Source organism: Phragmites australis, chromosome 23 (genome assembly GCF_958298935.1).
Source record: "Phragmites australis chromosome 23, lpPhrAust1.1, whole genome shotgun sequence".
Classification (NCBI taxonomy): domain Eukaryota; kingdom Viridiplantae; phylum Streptophyta; class Magnoliopsida; order Poales; family Poaceae; genus Phragmites; species Phragmites australis.
In genome coordinates, this window is record NC_084943.1 from 1,049,834 (window position 1) to 1,071,637 (window position 21,804).

A 21,804-nucleotide genomic window follows, 5' to 3' on the forward strand; every position below is an offset into this window, starting at 1 on the left:
AATTGGACCCATCAGCTGCCTTAGACCAAGTTTCCAAGTGATTGTTAATTCGTCTAAGCTTCTAGTTCCAAAATAACAAATGCCCACATGTGAGTAGCCTATTGGAAAGGAGCATCTACTGTTTGACTTTCGTCTTGCACGGGGCTAACCCCAAAACTAAGGTCAACTAGCTGCCGGTCTTGGGACAACAAATGATGCCCTTTGCTTTGGCATCGAGAGAATTGAAAATTCACCCGTCGCATTGTCCCCAAGAGCCAAGCAAACATTGCTACTGCCAATTTGTCCTTTTGGTCTTGCCAGCTTCACGTAATCACGCAGCCTGGAGCCATACAGTTAGTTGGCCTGGAAAGCCTCGGAGAAAGAGAGAAATGGCATGCATCTATTCGTTTTTAAGATCACGAAATTAACATATTATTTTTTAAAAAAAATCTAGATCACCCATTGTTATGAACATCTAACAGTCTAAATTTAATCAAAAAATCTATATTAAATACAATTAATAAATAGCTAAATTCGGAATAAAAAAGTTATAGAAAATTAGTAGTTTGACTTCCATACGATTTAGAAAGCAAAATATTTAAATAAAAAGTCTAAATAAAATAAAAATAGAAAATTACCGCGAGGCTTGTGGCACTTGCTAGTTTCATAAGAAAACTGTGGCACCGCGGCGCACGCTCCCAACAAAAGCGCGCCTTTACAGCAGAATAAATAGTAGAGGCTCGGCGTCCCTCCAAATGTTGCGCTGCCGAGGTCTCCTCGGCGACAGCTCCTCTCAGCCTCCCTCCAACTCACGCCCTTCCTCACCCAAAACTCGCAATCCAAGGCAAAAACAACGAGCAAACACGACCCCGCCCGCCTTGGTCACCATGCACAGACTCGCTCCAGCTCGGTCGTGTCGTGTTGACCTCTCGTCACATTCTTCGAACTGACTGCGCCAACGTGACAACGTCGGGGAGAAGGATGAACCAACTCCCTGCCCCGGCCAGCCGGCTGTGGGAGGCGAGCATCCGCAAGCTCCACACCATCCGCCACGGTGGCTCCGTCGTGCCCGCCGCGGTGCCCGTCGACGGCGACGCCACCACACTCTCCGTCAGCACCTCGACGTCCAACACCATCTACCGGTACAACGACGATGACGAGGACGGTGAAAACAGTGACAGCGCCACCGAGGGTGATGACACGGACGCCGGCGACGACGACGACCCCAGCCACGCCGAGCAGCTGCTGCCCAGCGGGGACTTCTACCAGGGGGGCCTGCGCGGGGACCTCCCGCATGGCGCGGGCAAGTTCCTCTGGACGGACGGCAGCATGTACGAGGGCTCCTGGCGCCGCGGCCGCGCGTCTGGGCGCGGCAAGTTCTCGTGGCCGTCGGGCGCCACCTACGAGGGCGACCTCGCTGGTGGGTACATGCACGGCCACGGCACCTACATTGGCGAGTTCGGGGACACCTTCGCGGGGCTGTGGGCCAACAACCTCCGGCACGGCCGCGGCACGCAGGCGTACGCCAACGGCGACGTGTACGACGGCCACTGGCGCGACGGCCTGCAGGACGGGCACGGCCGCTACATCTGGCGCCACGGCCACGAGTACATCGGCACCTGGAAGGCCGGCGAGATGCACGGGTGCGGGACGGTGATTTGGGCGGACGGCGACCGGTACGACGGCGCGTGGGAGAACGCCAAGCCCAAGGGCCAGGGAACGTTCCGGTGGGCCGACGGGGGCATGTACATTGGCGCGTGGTGCCAGGAGTCCGGCGCGATGCACGCCAAGGGCGTGTACTACCCGCCGTCCGGTGGCCCTGCGGTGCCCGCGCCTCGTGAGCCCTGTGAGGCCATCGCGTCGCTGCTCGAGGAGCTTGAGGTGTGCGAGGGGAAGACAGCGTCCCTGATGCCGTGGCAGAAGATACTGACCTGGCCCGGGGTGGAGGCTGTGCTGAAGAAGCCGGTGTGGCGGCCCCCGGAGGTTAGCTCTGACCAAGGGAGGACGTCGAGCGTACAGAGGAGAAGTAGCGTGTCGTCCGACCTGGACAGCCTGGCCGATGGTGAGGACGGCGAGGAGACTCGGACGGACAGGTCATGGCTGCGGACGCCGTCGTGCATGCGCGCGCCGCCGAGGCCAGGAAAGAAGCAGGGGGAGACGATATCGAAGGGGCACAAGAACTACGAGCTCATGCTCAACTTACAGCTTGGCATCAGGTGTGCAGTGTGCCACCAGTATGCCATTGTGCTTTGCCATTTGATCTCTATTTATTTTTTGATGCATTGATCTTCTGAATCTGATTCATCTGAATTAAGCTGCCATTCATCTTCTTTTGGGACACAGGCATGCTGTTGGAAGGCAGTCAGCTCCAACTTCGATGGATCTTAAATCATCAGCATTTGATCCAAAAGAGAAGGTTTGGACAAGATTTCCTCCTGAAGGATCGAAGCATACTCCTCCTCACCAATCATGCGATTTCCGGTGGAAGGACTACTGCCCCCTGGTTTTCAGGTCAGCATAACAGGTTATTATGATTTATGGCCTATAAACCTTTCTGATGCTGATTTCTTTGTTCTCTCCTGTGGCAGTAACAAATTTGACATTTCTATCGTTTCCTGCTTCCTGACTCCAATATGAAGCTAACTTGTTCTTCTGTACTTCCCTCCAGGACTTTGCGTAAGCTCTTCGATGTCGACCCTGCAGATTACATGATCTCCATCTGCGGTGATGATGCACTCAGGGAACTTTCATCGCCTGGTAAAAGTGGAAGTTTCTTTTACCTCACCAATGATGACAAGTACATGATCAAAACAATGAAGAAATCGGAAGTTAAAGTATGTCGATATCGTCTCTCCTCACCTTAGCTTAACTTGCGAGTTATATGGTTGAATTTGTGTTTCTATGTGAACAGGTACTTCTTAGGATGCTTCCAGCCTATTATAAACATGTCCGTGCTTTTGAAAATACTCTAGTAACTAGATTTTTCGGTCTGCACTGTGTTAAACTAACAGGAGCTATTCAGAAAAAGGTTAGCTGCAATGAGCAATTGATCAGATTCTCAAAAGTAAATTGATGTGTAAGAGTTGCTCAACATTTGTAACCATGAAACACAGGTTCGCTTTGTTATAATGGGGAATCTTTTCTGCTCCAACTATGCCATCCACAGGCGCTTCGATTTGAAAGGATCTTCACATGGTCGCATGACAGATAAACCCATTGATCAAATCAGCGAGCATACCACCTTGAAGGATCTTGATCTTAATTTCATTTTCCGGCTAGGGGGATCTTGGTTTCAAGAATTCTACAGGTACACATTTGCGTGAATCTGTCAAATTAGAAGTTCTTAAACATGTTTTACAGGTTAATTTAAAGAAACCCAAGCACCCCTAGCTTGTTCCCAGAATTTGTGTCTCTTTCCAGGCAAGTGGACAAAGATTGCGAATTACTGGAGCAGGAGAGGATCATGGATTATAGTCTTTTGGTTGGTGTTCACTTCAAGGACAGATGCAAAGATATGTTCCCCAATACATGCATGCTTCCACATACTTGCATTTGCAAAATTGCTGTTGATATATTTGAAGTTATGAGACTGAAAAATCTCCTTGTTGGCTACAGACAGCAGCGATGCTGACAATGGAGCACCTCATACTACCGCTGAAGATTCTGAACAAGATAGGTAGATTCAAAATGCATTTCATCGATCACAATTTGCTAACAAACATATTTTGATACCTAGTTTAATATTATCTTAAGCAACTAAAGGCATAATATGATGTAAACAAAATGCTTCAAAATGTAGTACAATTAGACATGCTTCAAAATGTTCATTTGAACATACATAATATATTGTTCAATACATTATATAGTGAAGAGATTAGAAGTAGCTAATATATACCACACGAGTGCTTTTGATTTCTAATTGAAGATGCCTTTAATTTTCACGACATGACAGCTCCTCCGTTTTCAGCTTAGCTTGCTTACATCAGACACCAACCTATGTATTTCATTCATACTAACATTAATATCTGACGACAAACATATGCTTATGATTTTTGCAGAAAAGCACCATTAAAACTAGGGATTTGCATGCCCTCAAGGGTGGAGAACGTAGTGAGGAATCCTGATAGTGAATCTTTGCTCATTGGTGAACCCACAGGCGAATTCCAGGATGTCATCTTGTTCTTTGGAATCATTGACATCCTACAAGACTATGATATTAGTAAGAAGCTCGAGCACGCTTACAAATCCATGCAGTACGATCCCAACTCCATATCGGCTGTTGATCCGAAGCAATACTGCAAGCGATTCAGAGATTTCATTTATAAGGCTTTCACTGAAGATGTACAGTAACTACTGAATTGACAAAAAGGAGGCGCATTTAACTGAAGAGATTAACAATTGTTTGGTGGATGTTCTTTACCCACCCTCCAGTCTTTTTTTGTAGATAACATCATTGATTCTTTCTGTTGTAGATGGAAACACATCAATAGCGCGGTGATTTTCTCTTCTCTTGTAGATTCTGTACATTTTCCAAATATTTTCTTCTGTCATTGGAGGTAGTGTAACTGTAATCATGTCATGAAAAGGATGTAGACTAGAGATTAATGTTTATGTAAACAGTTGCTTCAATTTTTTATTTTACTTTGTTCTAAAGAGTTGAGCTGTGGTTAACTTGTGTTAGTTCTTTCTCTTCACAATGCTTAGTTTATATATTTATTTATCCTTTTACCTGTATTGATTTCCAAACATGGTACGTAAGCCTTTCTCCCAAAACAATTTAATTACGTTGGTACAGAAAAGATCATAAGCAGAATTTGAAAGCCCTTCAAATGTTCAGAAGTAGGATGTACAAGAGAACTAATCCCGCCCTCGGTTGAGCTTGGCGCCGGTTGAGCTCCGCTTACTCGCGTAACGAGGATTAAGACCAAGTGCCTGGAAACGCCATGAAGCAAGCAAGTCACATTGCAGTGGAAGAATAGCTAGGTAGCTCGCTAGAATTTGAGCAAATGAGTCAACGTATTTCCTTTCATCATATTTCATAAATTAAACGCTATAGTACTGGAGCTTTACAAGGATGGTCTCACAACACAACCAGCCGATCCTCAATTGATGCCAGATCTGGCTCGGGCAGCCGCTTCTTGCTCGTCCAAGAGGCGCTGCTCGTCGGCAGTGGGCAGCGGGGGCTATTTGTACCAGCCGCGGCTGCACCACGAGTTGCTTGTCGATGAAATCAGTCAGAGGTTACAAGGGTGATCAGCGGCCAAACAGAACAGGCAAGAACATACAAACACCAAACAGTGCACCAGAATACTTTAGTTCAACAAGATACTGCATACGTTCATCATTACTACATAACAAGCCTAGCACGTTAGACAGTAAGTAGTTCAACATAACAAGCCCAGCACGACAAACAGTAGTTACACACACTATTACTTAGCTAGTGTCCAACAGAGTCCGCATAACTTAATGGTAACCGCAGCATTACTGCACCAGATGTGGTTAACAACGAGCCAATCCAAAATCTCAGTCAGGGGTCCATTATCGACCAAGCAACCTTGAAGCGCAGCTTAGTGACACCAACAGTAAGTTCATCTTCATCTCTACTGTTGACCCTTGGAGTAAATTGAATGGTACATTCAGATTTACCATCACCAGTCCGGGCAACAATTGTCAGCATATCCTTCACATAAACAGATACAACGGGTCGCATAAGTTGGATAACTTCATTACGATCACCAGTCATGGCACCAACCACTTCGCTATCATAAAGCACAAGGCTGTTCTGGATGCTGGTGGTGTGGGCAGTGATTTTTCCATAAAAATCTCCTTGTAGAACTTCAATTGCAATAGTTGCCTCCACTGCACATTTCACAACTGCATACATCACATCCACAGTACTGAGCCTGGTAGCAAGAGATTTGCTTTCAACCTCGCATTTCTTCAATGATCGACCTGCTATGCCCCTGATCGTTAAGATTCCTTTACTAAGTTCTCTGTCCTGCCCTTGATGATCCTTGATCTTCAGATCAGTCTCAACATAATTGTCAGTTAATAACGCAAGACCTCGTTTTGGGCCAGTCAAGATCAATGATTCATCCTACGAAAAGGTTTACATGATAGGTTAGTGGCATATTTCTCCAAATATATAGTGCTGCCATTGAAGTAGACAAAAATTCCACCTCACAGTACATGGAAGCTGTTACTATAGATAATGAAACTGTTAATGGTTCAGCACTCGATCAGAAGCTAGATATGGATCATCTAGTTGTACCAGTACTACCATGCACACATGGAGTGCCCACTGTGTCTACAAACAAGCACTAAAAAACAAACGCATAACATGTATATGCTTAATTCTGAGCATCTGCATTTTAGTAACATTTCGATACGGTCATCTGATATTCTGATGATTCATCAGTAGCGTGTAAAATTTCAACTTTTAGCACCATATGGATTCAAAACGAGAAACAGGAATGCATATCATATCAACAAGGGAATTGCATATGCTTATTGACAAGCACTGGCAGTTACATTGTCCACCATTAGAAATCGATTGCAGGTCAGTATATAGATTTTAGCTTTTCTCTATACAAAAGAAAGGAGTGCAATCTGAGGTTAACACACGCATAATGCATACTAGAAAGGAGCTCTTTGTTTGGGAAAAGAAAGAGGAAGTTGTACCTCAAAGTTGATGAGTTGGCAATGGTCTCTATCGCGGCGGAAGAGATAAAGACACTTTTCGTCAATGCTGTCTCTGGCAATGACAGTGCCATACACATGGATTGGGAAGCCAACGTCCGAGGAGGCTATCTTGACGGAAAAGATGTTTACTGCCTCACAAAGCTCGTAATCTCCCTTATTTTTGTAGACTGCATCAGTAAATGCCATCGGACCAAGGGGCGCTGTGGTGCGGAAAAACAAAAAAACAAAGGAAATAAGGTAGGTTCTCTACAGATTAGATTCATGCTTGCAATGGAAGATGGTACACATGCAGAGGGAGGTTATTCCCTTAGAGTTACAAGACTAAAACTAGAACCGAAATTACATCCAACTAATCCAATCCCCAAAAATAAAAATAATAATTGAAGGGGCAAACGAGATAAAGTATCAGTTTTTTTCCCCAAAAAGAAAAAGAAAAGGATAATTTTCGGTATCTAGAATCAATAAATCAACATATATAGTTGTGTTAATTAATTTATCATGGATTGGATGGGTGGAAGAAGAAGATGCAGTTGACTAGTAGTAGAATGCAGAATCGAACTGAGAAGGGCGACTTGCACTCCTCGTCGTGGTCGAACGTTGTGAGGTCGACGAAGTATAATCGGTTGTAGTAGACGCCCCGCTGCTTGGGATCAAAGTCGAGGATGCGAGCCTCCGCTTCCCGCCACCGATCGAGGGGGTTGCCCTCCATCTGAAGACGGCGCGCCTCCTGAAGCTTTTCAGGCCTCCGCCTCTCCGCCTCCGCCGCTCGCTCGGCCTCGCTAATGCCTGAGAAATCCTCATCCTTCATCATAGAACGGAGCCGGATATAGTCCCGGATCAAGCCCAAGCGCTCCTCCTTCGCCTTCGCCTGCGCCTCCGCCTCTGCCGCTCGCTCGGTCTCGCTCATGCCTGAGAAATCCTCATCCTTTACCACGGAGCGGAGCCGGATATGCTCCCGGATCAAGCCCAAGTGCTCCCTCATGGCCTTCGCCTTCTCCTTCGCCTCCGCCTCCGCCTCCGCCATAAAGAATAGGCCGCCGCCGACCAAGGGAAGCTTGGGGAAAGGAGAAGATGGGGGGACTCGAGCCCAGCCCATGATTTATAGCCAAATTCTTGTCGAGTTACCAATCTCCTTGCTTGAAACCCCTGCACATATGCTTGTGATCCCATTGCACACCATTGGAAATTAATTACTAGAAGACACGCGCTAGCATGAGTAGCTGATGGAGATGACCAGCGCTATTGTTGTTGCTACAGGATGCAATATTAGGTTAAAGACCCTGAGTTTATTAAACTCTAGCGCTTGTGCTCCCCAAAGCGATAGTTTCATTGTGTTGCCACCGCACAAATAACAGAGAATTTAGTGCTTGAGCATAAAGTATACGTAGAAGAGGGCTGAACGAATTGTAAGAAACCTCAAATTGCACATGAGTAATTGAGCATATTATTTAATGAGTGATTGGTTTGTAATTATGAGATTATTTTTTAATAAAGGTTATTATGCATCATATCACTAGTGAGCTCGTTCATGGCGTCGCTGCTCATCGGTGGGTACGCCTTCATCGACGAGATCGACAGCGCCGGGATGAACCTCATGGATAGCGGCAAGACAGACTCCGAGGTACGTGCCTCTTCTTGTACTTATTTGCAACAGGATTTCGTGAGCAGTTTTTCACAAGCGCCCCCTTCTCTCCCTTATCTCTCTTGATGTGGCGGAGGGCGTCACCGGAGATGCGTTCGAGGGGGTCAGACCCGATCTGGAGGCTCTTGAGGGTGCTTGTTCTTGTGTTGAAATGTTCTGAAATGTTTAAAATAACATAAAATTAATTTGTTCTTGTGTTGTGTTCTTGAGTTGATTTGTTTGTATGGATGAGATGAGAAGATTTGAGCCCGAGATGAGTCGATTTGATTTGTGTGATGTGTTTGTATGGATGGGATGAGTCGATTTGAGCATACGGCGGCAGGAGCGGCAGCCGAGCCGACTCTTTCGAGCATGCTCCTTTATTTTATTTTTTTGGCTTAGTAACCTTTTTCAGTGTCGATTTCAGACCCGTCACTAATAGTCACTAATTATTAGTGCCGAATAAAAGAGTGCCGGTTGAAAAACTAGCATCGAAGTCGTTTTTCAACCGACATTCTTACATCTTTTTGCAGTAGTGCTAAACAGTACATAGAATAAACGATGTGAGGTGCATAACACAAAAGATGGAAATAAAAGCTTAGCGCATTAGTGTAAAACACATTTAAAACTTATCTTATTTCAAACATTTATTTGACAATGCCTTGCAAAAGATCCTAAACAATTCAAATATCATAAGAAAACGGCAAATTCCTTCGAGTGCTGGAAAATAGAACATTAATTAGTCTCGAACAGATCGAAGGACAAAATGTACTCAAGAGGTCTGCTTGTGCATTGAGTGTATGCATTGTGGTGCACGCATAAGGGCCTAGAGCACTGAGTTTGGTAAAAGTTGCAGCACTCTTTAAGACTATACTTTAAAATTTTATCTCTTATAACACTATTACAATATCCTCTAATACTATTACAGTATTCTCTATTTTTTTTTATCTCCAACCGCTATCCTATTTCCTACCTTTTATTACTCTCACACTCTCCTCGGGCTCACAGTCATACGCAGCAACAGTAATGCAGAGTCCTTTTTCCTTTGGCAAAGTTGCCGCCCGAAGCAGCAGCCCGCATCACTATTGAACTAGATACCGATTCTGTTGGACTTGGATACAGCTGCCTCCGATCGCTAAAAAGTACCAAAACGCGTTGCAACAATATTGCGGAATGGAGATACGGATTCTCTGGAGATGGCCTAAGTCTCAGTTAGTTTGTAGCCACTATTTTCACCGTCATGCGATTAAAAAGATCAACACTGAGTTGACAACCAAAATGCACTGAGATTATACTCAAATTCAAATAGAAGACATAAGCACACTTTATAGAAGCACCAACTTTAGTCAACACAGAGAATCAGGTTACACGCCACATATGCTTATATGCTATGTTATTTCCTGGTCGGTTTCCTATATTCAAAATAATAATTAAAATTTCATATAAACCAAAAATATGTACCATGTACCTCCCTATAGAACTCTAATTATTCATATGCTTTTGATTCATTATTTCGCATGTTTTCCATGCCTAATAGGCAATATGTACACTGCTATATTTGTTTATCAAGCTGAGTTCCGGATAGCATATTCATAGCAGTTTTGTTTAAGAGCAATTATTCCATGGGTGCAATTTGTATCACGGGCTTTAGAAAGTTTATATGTTTGTAACTTTGTATCAATATGAATTAGTGATCAAAACTATACATCGTAGATGGTGTCCTATTTGGTATTTATGATCAGAGGTAACTGGGCTTGTCGGCCAGTCTGCCTATAGAACAAGGCAGGAAAAAAAACTAGAATTTGACTGATCCCTACTGCCCAATTTTTATCCGATTATTTTGTTTTTTGAGAAAAAAAAATCCGATTATTACATTTGTGCTCAGTGAGCTCGGTATATTTTGTGCTAACATCGAATTCTAATTTGCTAATCTTTTTGAGGGGAAAAAAAGCTCGTTTTCCCTTCCTCCACCTAAAACCCCAATACCGAAGAGCAGAGCACTCAACGAAGAGGGAGAAATTAATCAATTCGTCCCCTCCCAGCAATCGGCGCTCACCATGGACTCGGCGGAGAGCACGGCCGCCTCCGCCGCACTCGCACCTAGCGGCCTCGCCTCGGCGGCGGCGGCGGCTGACGGCTCCGTCGACGACGACATGCCCGAGGTAGCCGGCTGCATATCGTCGATGATCGACCGCGGCGGCAGCGTGGAGAGCCACCGCCTGTTCCTGGCGCGGCGTACCGCGCTGGAGATGCTCCGCGACCGCGGGTACAGCGTCCCGGAGTCCGAGCTCGCCCGCACCCTCCCGGAGTTCCGCGCCTGGTGGGCCGACAAGCCCGAGCTCGAACGCCTCGCCTTCTCCACCACCCTCGCGTCCGACCTCTCCAACAAGGTGATTTTTTTTTTGGGTTCCTTTCCCCATGATATTGATATCATGGTGTGCTTTTATATGTTCTTCCATCAGGGCTAGATTCCTGTTCTAGATCGCGATTTTAAACAACATTCTTGTCCCAACCATCAGGTCTAGCTTTATACACATGACTGGGGACCTTCCCACAAGTGATCGTTACTCATCGTACTAGAATCCAATTGTGCTGAGACATGCGTGGTGGCCGAAGTATTGCAAAATTTAAGAGCTAGGGAGAAATAGGGGTATCAGTTATTTCTTACCCTTTCTCCACTGGTTCATCCTTTCTGTTTGTTCATTTTAGGTGGGGTTGTCTGTACGGTTAGGAAGATTATTGTTCTTGTGGTTATGGTTGTCAGGGTTGGCACCATCATGCAAATGGACGGCTCAATTGATTATGTGTCTAGGAAAGTTCAATGATTCCATACATACATATAGTATGAGTGCTTAAATCTCTTATCTTTTTCATGCATAATGTTATTTATACCATTTGTTCTTGTTGCAAGTGAGTAAAAGATACATCTTAATTATGCCACTCGCAGGTGAAAGTTGTGTTCTGTCCACCCGAGCCAGTCAAAATCGCAGCTATCCGGGAGATATATAACGGAACCAAAGAAGAGAATTTGTCTAGACTGATTCTGATATTGCAGAGCAAAATAATGTCTAAAGCCAGAGAATCTATCAAGGAGATCTTCACATTTAAAGTCGACATATTCCAGGTTAGGTTTATGTAATCTGTTGATGGATCTTCACATTTTGTTTAATTTATGTAAGTAAAGAACATAGTCGTCATGGCGTCGCCTTCTCGTTGCCATATTGGCGTGGTGGAAATTTGGGTCTCGTAACGGCAAGATCGTGTATGGCGTCCGCCATATAGGCGTGGTGTCCCTATGGCGGCAAGAATGCATCCTATGGCGGGCGCACTGAGCTCCCACGCGCGCCGGCGCCCGAGCTCCGTGCTCGCCAGGAGACAAGGACGAGAAGTAAGGAGGGAGAAGAGATCAGGAGAGGTCATGCACGTACTGGGAGGAAGCTCGTTGCTGAGAGAGATGGAGGGGGAAGATGGTAGCGATAGAGATCTGCTCTTCACTTGATTTTGCTGTGCTGCTCGCCCTTCTCCCATTTGTTTGTGCTCGAACACACACACACACAAACACAGAGTTGGGAAGGGAATGAAGGGACAAGGGTGGCGGCTGTTTTGGGGCTGCACAGGCAGAGAGATGAGGTAGGGTTTGGGACTGATTGGGCCAAGTTGGGCTGCTTTCGTGGTGGTCGGTTGGATGCAACAGGATCTTCTGTGCATTCCTGCATGGTACTACTGAAAAGGAATCCTTCGTGCAAAATATCTAGTGCATGATACTTACATAAGAAAGTAAATAGCTACCAATTGGGTGTCATGGTCATTGATGTCCCAGATTTAATGGTTTTATGTTCCACGTTCTGGAATATAATATCGTTCCGAAGATGTATACCCCTATCGTATCATACATTTTGGCAAGTGACGTTCCACGTTCCTTGATCCCGTCCCACAACCCTACCGTCCTGGGAACTTGGTGACTAAGGTTGTGTCGTGCTGTGTTGAAGCTTTTGAGTCCATGGACCATGGGTCCCACGTGTGAGATGGTCAATTGTTCACTGAAAAAACAAAAAAAACCAATCAGCTACATTTACGTTGCTATTTTGATTTCCTAAAATCCTAAACTATCACTTTTGAGCTACATTTACATTGCCATTTGCCAATATAATTTCCTACTATCCTATACTATGATGTGTGTATTTGCACGCCGATGTGTGTATGGCGTCGCCACGCTGCGTGCCATTAGTGCTGTAAAGGTGTGAAGGTGGTGGGTCGCTGCGCCTCGCCACATCGCCATAACAACTATGGTAAAGAACGAAAGTGACTCTTTGGGTTGTACATACAAATATACAATGCCCACCCCTAGTAAATAACAGCATGTAACTTCTGATGATGATACTTGCTGTAATGGTTTATTGGTTAGCATCTGAATTCACTGTATGTTTTCTCTGCAAATTGTACTATTAGTATAAAATATTTGTTCACATCACAGCATCATAACTGTCATCATGTAAACTTGATATTTTACTGTTTTATGTTATATTAATATTAAACAGTCTACATATTCAAATTGATGTGCTTTTTGAATGGTAGATCACAGAATTACTGGTAAACATTACTAAGCATGTCCTGAAGCCCAAGCATGAAGTGTTGACTGCAGAGGAGAAGACCAAGCTCTTGAAGGAGTACAATGTGGTGGATTCACAGGTACGTTTATTTATTATTTTTTAATGTTACTACATAATTTCTTACTGTTTTTTGTCATACTGACACTGGAAGTCATGGTGCTATGTGAGTTATGTAGCCTTCTTTTGTGACATCCTGTGGAATGTTATTATTTCCTTCGCAATACAACCTTGTGCTGGCTGTTGACTTGTTGACTGTTGGTTTCATTATACCTGTTGAGTTGCTGTAACACCATAATTTCTGCACTTGATTTGATTTGCAACACCAATGTGGCTATCAGGAATACAGCAATTTCTTAGTGTGCTGGGATGTGATGATGGAGATAATTGATTACCATGAAACTTGCTAAACAAGCTGAGTGCTCTAGTCTCATAGACGTATCAATGTATAATGCAATTTTCTGAATTTCATCATCTTTTTGTTGTGGTTTAAAACGTTGTTTTGTTGTGTGTGTACAGTTCTCATTAAAATCGAACTTGATGGTGTTTGAAACATGTAGTCCTCCCATATTTTCTTAGTTATCTGTAAAGATCTGCTTTTATCAGTTGAGACATTAAATGGAGTGTCATTATCATATATAGAAAACTTATCTAATTGCTATGTAAAATTTCTTTCACCTTCCATCCTTGTGGGTTTTTATTGATATTGGCAGGCTCCTCACAAAGTGGTATGCAAAGCCTTTAATTAAAAATATGTATGTGATACGCTTATTGTTTTTGTGGGGGATACTGCATTTTCTTTATTTTGGTTGGAGCATTCTTAACCTGACTGAAGTGGAAAATCGCACTTGTTATTAGCTTCTTTGCTTCGAATTCTCTTTGGTATAGCTACTCCAACTTGTTATCCAGCATTTTTTATACGACTTTGCTGAAATTGGTGCATGTACCTTACAGTTGCCTCGCATGCTGGAGACTGATGCTGTTGCTCGCTACTATGGCCTTGGCAAGGGAACTGTTGTTAAAGTTACATATGACAGCGAGCTTACTGGGAACCATGTGACATACCGATGTATTTTCTGAGAGGTCCATGTGTTTCCAAGGATCAAGTTTGTCGTAAGGTGTTAGTGAAAAACTATCTCGTGGCTAATGTTAGTACCCTAGCATGTTTGATGAAGTTTGTCGTAAGCTGTTAGTAAAAACCGCCTCGTTGCTAGCCTAGTATGATGTTCTGTGTTAATGCTGTTTGCCAGACTAAGCTGAGTGGTGTTAGAAAACTTAAATTAGTCCCCACATAAGTTATCTGGTAATCAGTTTCAGATGTTACTTGGAAAATATGGCAAACGATGTGTGCAATGTCCTGTTGTCACAGCAGTCCTATTAAAATTAAAACGTTTTGTAGAATCACTGGGTTGGAATCAAGCACTATCCATTCACGGACTCCATTATATTTGCAAACTAATGGCTAACATCTGTGTTACAAATTAGTAGGCCAAAAGCTGAGTAAGACAAAGAACCAAGGAAAAAAGGTTAGCTGCCCTATAATCAGTTTGCAGCTAACTGTGCCTTAGTCTGATTGTCTGGGGCAAAATTTCGTCGTCTGCTGCCTTTCTCTTGCGGCTATTGCTGCTATCACCGCTGCTGTTGTTTGTGGGGTTACTGCTTTCGCTGCTATTGCTGTCGCTTTGTTGGTGTTGTTCCTGGTGATTGTGCTCCTTGCATCTGCTTTTCAGTATGTGGGGCTTCAGCTTGCTCATGTCTGATAGCCGCACTGGTTTCAGGAAAAACTCATCCGCTCCTTCCTCCAGGCATCTGATTCAGAATATCAAAACAAAAACGTGAGTCAGGGATTTTTCCTATGATCATAAAGCATGATATGCCACTAAGAAACACAACTTTAGTGTTCTTACTTGTGTTTTTATCTTTACATTTCCTTTCTATGGGTATCATATCTTTCCATATCTGAGTTCTTATTTGACTTTAATGCCCTTTTGGGTTTTTCCCCTCTCGATTTGTGTATCGTGCAACTAGAAATAGAATAAACCTGGATAAAGACGAGTGGTGCTAGTGAGTTGTCTGCATCAATAACCTGTTTTATGGATACCTTATGAAAGACCTACAAAATTGATCTGCGTGTCATTCCATATCTTTTTAGTTATTTTACACCAAACATGTCGAGATAGAATACTAGGACGGTGTGAGCTGTGTCGTGTGGGGCTGTTCCTCTATTATACTAGACATGTGACGCCAAATCAATAAGGATTAAGAGAGATCTCCGTATCCAGTTTAATCCTAAACATATTCATTTCTCTGTCTCTATGCAAAAAACTAAAATTGAGTTTTTTTTTCTAATCATGAAGCAAATTTCTGAGCAAGAACAGGTAATTGCTCATCGTTCATACCGAATTGTTTTTCAGTTTTTTCTAATTATGAAGCAAATTTCTGAGCAAGAACAGGGAATTGCTCATCGTTCATACCGAATTGTTTTTCTTACACGATGATATTCTTTTCTTGCTTTCAGTATACTAAGTTATTCACAGATATTTTTGTACATGGCGTGAATCTGAACAATACTATAGATCCATAGGAGCGCTCACCTGTTGATCCTTGAAGGAATGTTCTCAGACGACATGATCACAACTGGGATATCTCTGAGAAACGATGATTCCTGATTGAACAAACCAAATATACATTGTTAGTCGCTGTTGTCTTCAGCAGATCAACTCAGCAGATCATACCAAGAAATCCTAGAGAGGAAAACAAAGTAAATAACCTTGATCTTCTTGAGCAGATCATATCCTGTCATGCCAGGCATGCAATAGTCTGTGATGATCAGGTTCACCGCAACATCCTGATTATCCACACATGAAGAAAATCAAATCCATCAGTAGCCTTTCTTCAGACTAGGAACACAACTACACGTGAGTTAATGCATAGGAAGCCATCCTCTTACCAGCTGGTCCGCATGAACAGAAACTGGGCTGTCCTCATCATGGAGCCCCAAGAACTGCAGAGCCTTGCTCCCGGAATCAACAGTGGTTACTGCACAGACACACCAAACCTTCCATGAGATTCAGAGCCCCATAGCAACCAAGGCGTCAAGTTGCAAGCATAAGAGAATCTGGTGATTACCTTGGAAAGAAGATGTCTTGAGAAGCCTCTCAATGAGTTTCCTATCTGGGAGGCTGTCATCCACAGCAAGGACATGGAACGGAGTCTCTGTGGCTACCGCCATGGAAGAAAGAAGATAGCAAAATTGTGTGTGTTTTCCTGCTCGTGTTCTTGTGTCTGATGGGGAAGGAGGATGCTATGAGCAGCAGCAGTGAGGAAGAGCTGTAGAGGAAAGACAGGTGGTGTGTGTGCTTGGCATGAGAGGCTTTGCTTGCTTTTTCAATGGTGTGGGTGTGGCTGAGTTCATATATATACAAGAGTGTGGAACGATTCCGGGAGCTATGAGGAAAGAAGGAAAGTGAATAGAGAAAATAGGTGTGATGACTGAGAAAATCCCAGCTCACGGAAAGTAAGATCCTCGTCAGATTTCCTCCAAATCTTGCCAGGAATTGACTCCACGATAGAAATAGAATAGACCCGGCCACAACCAACAGCATCATCAGCCCCTCTGTATTCTGGAGCAGGCAGGCCGAAGGGTCCACCATTTTCTTCTGCTCCCTCGCCCTTCTCCTGCTGCCATTTGGATTTGGCTTCATTTTTCCGTTCCTGGGTTGTCCTCTTGTTGGCTGACCTGAAAGGATGAAAGATACGGATCGTTTTGGCGATTTGGTAAAGCTTAGTTATGCAGGTGTTGCCTCCACATTGTTTCTTTGTTTTTGTTTTGTATTTTTTTTCTCTGTTGTTTGGAGTGGAGGTGTTGCCTCCAGTAGTCACGTCTTGGATCACAACTGACTATAGTCCTAGCATCAGCATGTATAAGTTAGTATCACAAATGACATGACACATGCCCATTCAGTATATCATGCAGAGTTGAGCGACCCACAGCAAAGAATCAACTGTAGTAGTAATTTAAAATGCCAAGCAGCGAAATCCTCTGATTTGGATCACCCTTGCTGGCACCACTGCCTGCCACACCAACCTCGAAATCCAGCTGATTCCTCGAAATCCAGCTGATTTCCTCGGTTGCTACCAACTCTCCTCTGCCAAATCTCCGAGATGCTGCTAATCGTGCACCAATGCGGATAGCAACGAGTTGTGCTACAACTGCTGAGATATGGAGGAGAAAGAAGCAGCCACCCACCTGGAGAATCCGGAGGCGTGGATTTCCCTGTGCCGGCGATACGCTCCGGATTCCCAACACTTGCCTCCTCGCGTCTCATTTCGCTTTCGCTTTCGCTTTACTTGAAATCTGATTACATGTTCTAAAATTGACTAACTTTTAATAATATATTCGAAGTTGATCATCATTTAATCATATATCTCACGTAAACTAGTTTGTAATAAAATTTAACTCCACCTCTCTTGTCCAATATAATCAATTTTCCCTTTCCTGGACCCTGACCTGTTCCATGTGGATTTGGAAGCTACAAGGCGTGGAAGACAACTCTGAATCATCATCGCGTTGCATGGCATGGACTCGGGCTTCCTCGGTTGCCGCGGATCAAGGAGATCGGTGGCTTGAACGTTAGCTTCAGGAGACAGGCTCGACAGGGAACGTGTAGCTGTTCCTGCCGTTCCTGAAGAACACAAATGGTTTGCAAGCCACCGCACAGCCCAACTAAAGCCTTTTGTAGCCACCTCGATTGCATTACAAGGGCCCGTCTTACCGTCATAGCCCACTGGGGCATTTGAGGCTGAATCCACACCCGAATTTTAGACCATCCATCAAGTTGATCCAACGGCCCTGATCTACCCACCGCTCGCAGGCGCTGCCTCCAACGCCGTCAAGCCACCTTGGGCGACCTTCTTCACCGCGCCCTCACCTCTGCCCCACCCTTCTTCCTCATCATCGGTGGCTCTCTGCTGCCGCCTTCCACTGCCGCGCTAGCCCGGCTTGCCATGTTGTTGTCATGACATCCCCGTTCCGACATTGCCCAACCGATGGTCCTCCGCCTCCTACAATCAGTGACGTTCCCGCCTTCGCTTCCACCACCACTGCCGGATTGGTCTGCCGACGTGGTCTTCCCTCTAAGCCTTGCTGTAGTTGCAGTGGGGAGCTTGGTCCAAAACTTAGCATAAGCCAAAAAGGGACTGTCGTAGCATGAGTTGAAGAATGGGCTGTTAGCAGAGACAAATTTTAGGCTGTAGCTATTTTAATAATGGATTGAAGCTTTTTTGTTGGGTCAGGGCCACGGCCCACCTTAGCCGCGACGAAGCTCCGCCCCTGTGTAGTTGGAAACGAAGCACCCGAGCGTGAGGAGCTTGACTAAAACACTCGAGTGCAATTCATCATTTCCGCATGAGAAACAACCCTATATTGCGATCGCGAGTTTGCAACGCGATGAAAAGATTGGCATGCCGATACATGTACACGTTCTGCTACACATTGGTTGGTGGTGCAACTGCGTTTCCCTACAATGCAGTTGATTGTCGAGATCAAAACTAACTCGAAGAAGAAAATCTTCAAAGGACGAACAGAGCAGCAAAAAAGAAGAGAAATGTATATCCAGCGGAAAACAAGGACCGTCCTATCCGTAGGGCGACCTATAGTTTCTTACTGGTCAGCATGGTCCAACAAGGCCCATTATCGTCAAATAGGCCAACCCACACAACCAGGTATTTATCATTTTTTTTCTAGTCATCATAACTAATTCATGGTTTTACTATATCAATGTCATTTTCTTCATATATGCATTTAACATTTTAAAAGACTTGGTTCAACATTTACGAAACCTACTTCAACAATTTGAGAAAACCGGTTCAACATTTATGTGAAAAAATTGAAATAGTATATCTAATACATTTAAGTAGTTTTTTGTTTCTCATAGGCATTTAATATTTTGAAAAACCTGGTTAAATATTTGGAAATACCTAGTTCAATAATTTGAAAACACCGGTTCAATATTTTTTGTGAAAATATTGATAATATAATAATCAAAATGTTGAACTAGTACATTCAAATTGTTGAATATTTTAAAAAATAAAAAACGAAAAATATATTCATGCTGGATCTCATTTTTTGCATTAATTCTAAATGGCAGCATGATTTAAATGGAATTAAAAACAAACTTGTGGTTTCACAGAAAAAAATCATTTAAAATTTGAGATTCAAAAGAGATTCTCACCCACCTACACCAACCTCATGCTATCACTTGTCCTTAAAACCCAGCCCACGCCCGCTCCACCTCCGGAATGAATCTCAAAGCGCCCTACCCTTAAACTTTCTTCGAACTCGCTAAGGAAATCAGAAGAAGGCTTGGGCACTTGGCTATCATCAGCCTCGTGCAAGCCAGTTGCTCCAACGGATGAGAGATTTTTCAAAATCTCGCCCAATGATTGGGCCACTGACCTCACTGGTATGTGGCTGGTCCAAGCACTACCACGGTAACACGTCACGTCATAACTTGTCATCTAATAAATGGGTGAAATTTTATTTCACCTAACGGACGACTGTTTTTGATGATTTATTCGCCTGTTGTCGAGGTGATTTGTAAAAATCGCTCAGTGCTGCTGGGGGACAGGAAGCTAGTTCTGTAAATTTTTAAAATGGCCAACTAGTTCTGCAAATTAAAAAAAGAATAATGTAGAAGAAAAAAAAAACTCGTGTGGCACGTACCATGTAAAGCCATACGAAGAAGCTAGTAAATTTGCATGCCGAATCCTATCCCCACCACTCCACCACATGTGCTCTAATAATTGCTAGTCGATAGAGATAGATTATTGGATATTCATCAAGGATCACACCGGTGAGTTGTCATATGAATTAAGAAGAACGCCAGTAAAATTGCATGCTAAAATCATATCTAACCAACTATGCTCTTCTAATTTGCAAGTGATAGATCATTGGATTTTCACGAAGCACCTGCCCATTGTTTTTCAGGAATCTCTCACATATGAATAAGCCAGTAAAAATGCATGCCCTTTTCAATTGCCTGTGAGATGTGACCAGGGCATTGAATTCTCATGGAGCATCACACCTGCCACTGTTTCCAGTGAATCTCTCAAACGTTCTCACACAAGAGACTCCGCTAGCCCTTCGTTTCACCATCTGCAAAAAACACTTTTTACATGAGCAAAACTACAGGACCACCATTTCCACGTGGTTTTATAGAGAGAAAAAGTTAAAGTGGGCCCTATTCCCCTATTTCTTTTTACTCATGAACATTCCTTACCTCTTCCTAGATATGGACGTTGAGCGGTCTGTATATCTACTTAGTTTAACTTTAATTAACTAACTAGTTAATTATTTACTGTTCACTAATATGGCCCCACGCCTACAACTACTGTTCGCTAACATGGCCATGCTGCATGCTGCCCCCTACACTAATAGACCCATACTGTGCCATACATTACCCTTATGACCAAAGCAACATTGTTTTATTTTATCCGTGATGATCCAACTCCCAACAACTTATATTAAACTCCAAAAATCTCCAATTAATTTTATAAAAAGATTCTCAATTAGACGTATTTTTTTATAAAAAAAGTCAAATCTTATGTACTTTAACTAACATTTAATCAAATTATAAAAATATCTAGTGTATAAAAATTATATAACTAGATTTACAATTTAAAATAATTTTATACTATATAGATTTTATAGCTATCAATAATACATTTTATAAGAAAACTATAGTCCAAATTCAACTTTAATGATCGGAAAAAATAGATATATTATTTTTGAACGGAGAGGGTAATTATGAACCACCTACAATACAAATATCTCAAACACAGTAAGCAAATTCTATAGGATACTGTTTAGAAAAATTCTCATAAAATCTTATCCATACTATCCATCCCGTAATCCAATAATTAGACTATGGCAAGGGTTTCCCTTCACGGTCTATATTTTTGTCGTGAAGGTATTTTCGTTCCCTTCAACACTCCAACGGTTTCCCTTCATGATTACCGTTACGAAGGGATTCCTAAGGTCATTTCCTTCCGGACGAGATTCTCTTACCTTTCATTCGTGATTCCTCTCGAAGGGAAGCTGTTAAAGATAAGAGAAAATAAAAAAATGAGAACAGAAAAGTGAATCAGAAAAGGAAAAAAATGAAAAAAAATATAATTGAAGATGATCTTAGATTGTATAAAATTTACTTGTCCGGACACACCCTACTCAAGCTAGAGGTGTCTAGATTCTCGCATCACTCCTCAATCTCACTCCCAGTACCAGACCAGGGTTCAAAAAACCGTCGGTAACCGCTCAAAAATCGCGGTTACCGACCTTCCCGGTCCGGTCCGGTTTCAAAAACCGCTCGGTAACCGAAATTTGAATTCGAAAAATTCGAAAAAATAAAAAAATTCAAAAAAAATTCAAAAAAAATCTTAAAAAAAACTAGACATAATTCTAAGAACTTCTGTGATTTTTTTTTCAAAAATAATGTCGTTTGCATCATATTCTATAGGGAGAAAGTTTGAAAAAAATGAAAAAAATTGAAGCGCGCGGCTCAATTATTAACTCACGTTAAGGAAAAGTGTAACATGCAAACACATATTTTCTTGTATAAAACGTATTTTAAGAGAATCTTTAAAATTGATTTCACTTTATTTAGAGTCTTATTAAATTCTCTATGATTTTTACAAAGTTCACAAGCATAAAGTGAATATGTTAAGAAACATCACTGTAATTAATTTTTTCATGTCTACTATTATTTTTTCTACGTAAATCATAATATAAATAAGCTAATGAAAGTGGTTTCACTAATTTTTAAGGTGTGATGGGTCAGTTATGAATTAATCTAGTCGCAACACATTTACACAATCATGCATGTTACAATAACTAAT

The 21,804-nt window shown here is 42.9% G+C and overlaps 4 protein-coding genes across 5 annotated transcripts; 2 read left to right on the plus strand and 2 right to left on the minus strand.

The window, feature by feature from the left end:
* The first annotated feature begins 753 nt into the window (after window positions 1–753).
* Window positions 754–4,592, plus strand: LOC133906357 (phosphatidylinositol 4-phosphate 5-kinase 6-like). 2 transcript variants are annotated; one of them, XM_062348230.1, is made up of 8 exons: window positions 754–2,195; window positions 2,323–2,490; window positions 2,648–2,813; window positions 2,891–3,007; window positions 3,093–3,286; window positions 3,400–3,495; window positions 3,599–3,655; window positions 4,038–4,592. In XM_062348230.1, exons 1-8 carry the CDS (start codon window positions 961–963, stop codon window positions 4,327–4,329), a joined length of 2,325 nt encoding a protein of 774 aa, XP_062204214.1. In that variant the 5' UTR covers window positions 754–960; the 3' UTR covers window positions 4,330–4,592. The 2 variants fall into 2 exon arrangements, with proteins under 2 accessions (XP_062204214.1, XP_062204213.1); XM_062348229.1 differs by having other exon boundaries at window positions 3,400–3,489; window positions 3,581–3,655.
* Window positions 4,593–5,056: 464 nt separating this feature from the next.
* LOC133905748 (uncharacterized) lies at window positions 5,057–7,955 on the minus strand. The gene is made up of 3 exons (XM_062347511.1): window positions 7,278–7,955; window positions 6,661–6,881; window positions 5,057–6,076 (listed from the first exon to the last, which is right to left on the minus strand). The coding sequence occupies exons 1-3, from the start codon at window positions 7,480–7,482 to the stop codon at window positions 5,507–5,509; spliced, it is 996 nt and encodes a 331-aa protein (XP_062203495.1). The 5' UTR covers window positions 7,483–7,955; the 3' UTR covers window positions 5,057–5,506.
* A 2,275-nt stretch (window positions 7,956–10,230) lies between these two features.
* On the plus strand, window positions 10,231–14,351 carry LOC133906277 (DNA-directed RNA polymerase V subunit 5A-like). Its single transcript, XM_062348138.1, has 4 exons — window positions 10,231–10,692; window positions 11,250–11,426; window positions 12,878–12,991; window positions 13,864–14,351. Exons 1-4 carry the CDS (start codon window positions 10,360–10,362, stop codon window positions 13,987–13,989), a joined length of 750 nt encoding a protein of 249 aa, XP_062204122.1. The 5' UTR covers window positions 10,231–10,359; the 3' UTR covers window positions 13,990–14,351.
* Window positions 14,352–14,441: 90 nt separating this feature from the next.
* Window positions 14,442–16,213, minus strand: LOC133906278 (two-component response regulator ORR9-like). The gene is made up of 5 exons (XM_062348139.1): window positions 16,039–16,213; window positions 15,860–15,948; window positions 15,680–15,757; window positions 15,504–15,574; window positions 14,442–14,718 (listed from the first exon to the last, which is right to left on the minus strand). Exons 1-5 carry the CDS (start codon window positions 16,139–16,141, stop codon window positions 14,463–14,465), a joined length of 597 nt encoding a protein of 198 aa, XP_062204123.1. The 5' UTR covers window positions 16,142–16,213; the 3' UTR covers window positions 14,442–14,462.
* Window positions 16,214–21,804: the final 5,591 nt, after the last annotated feature.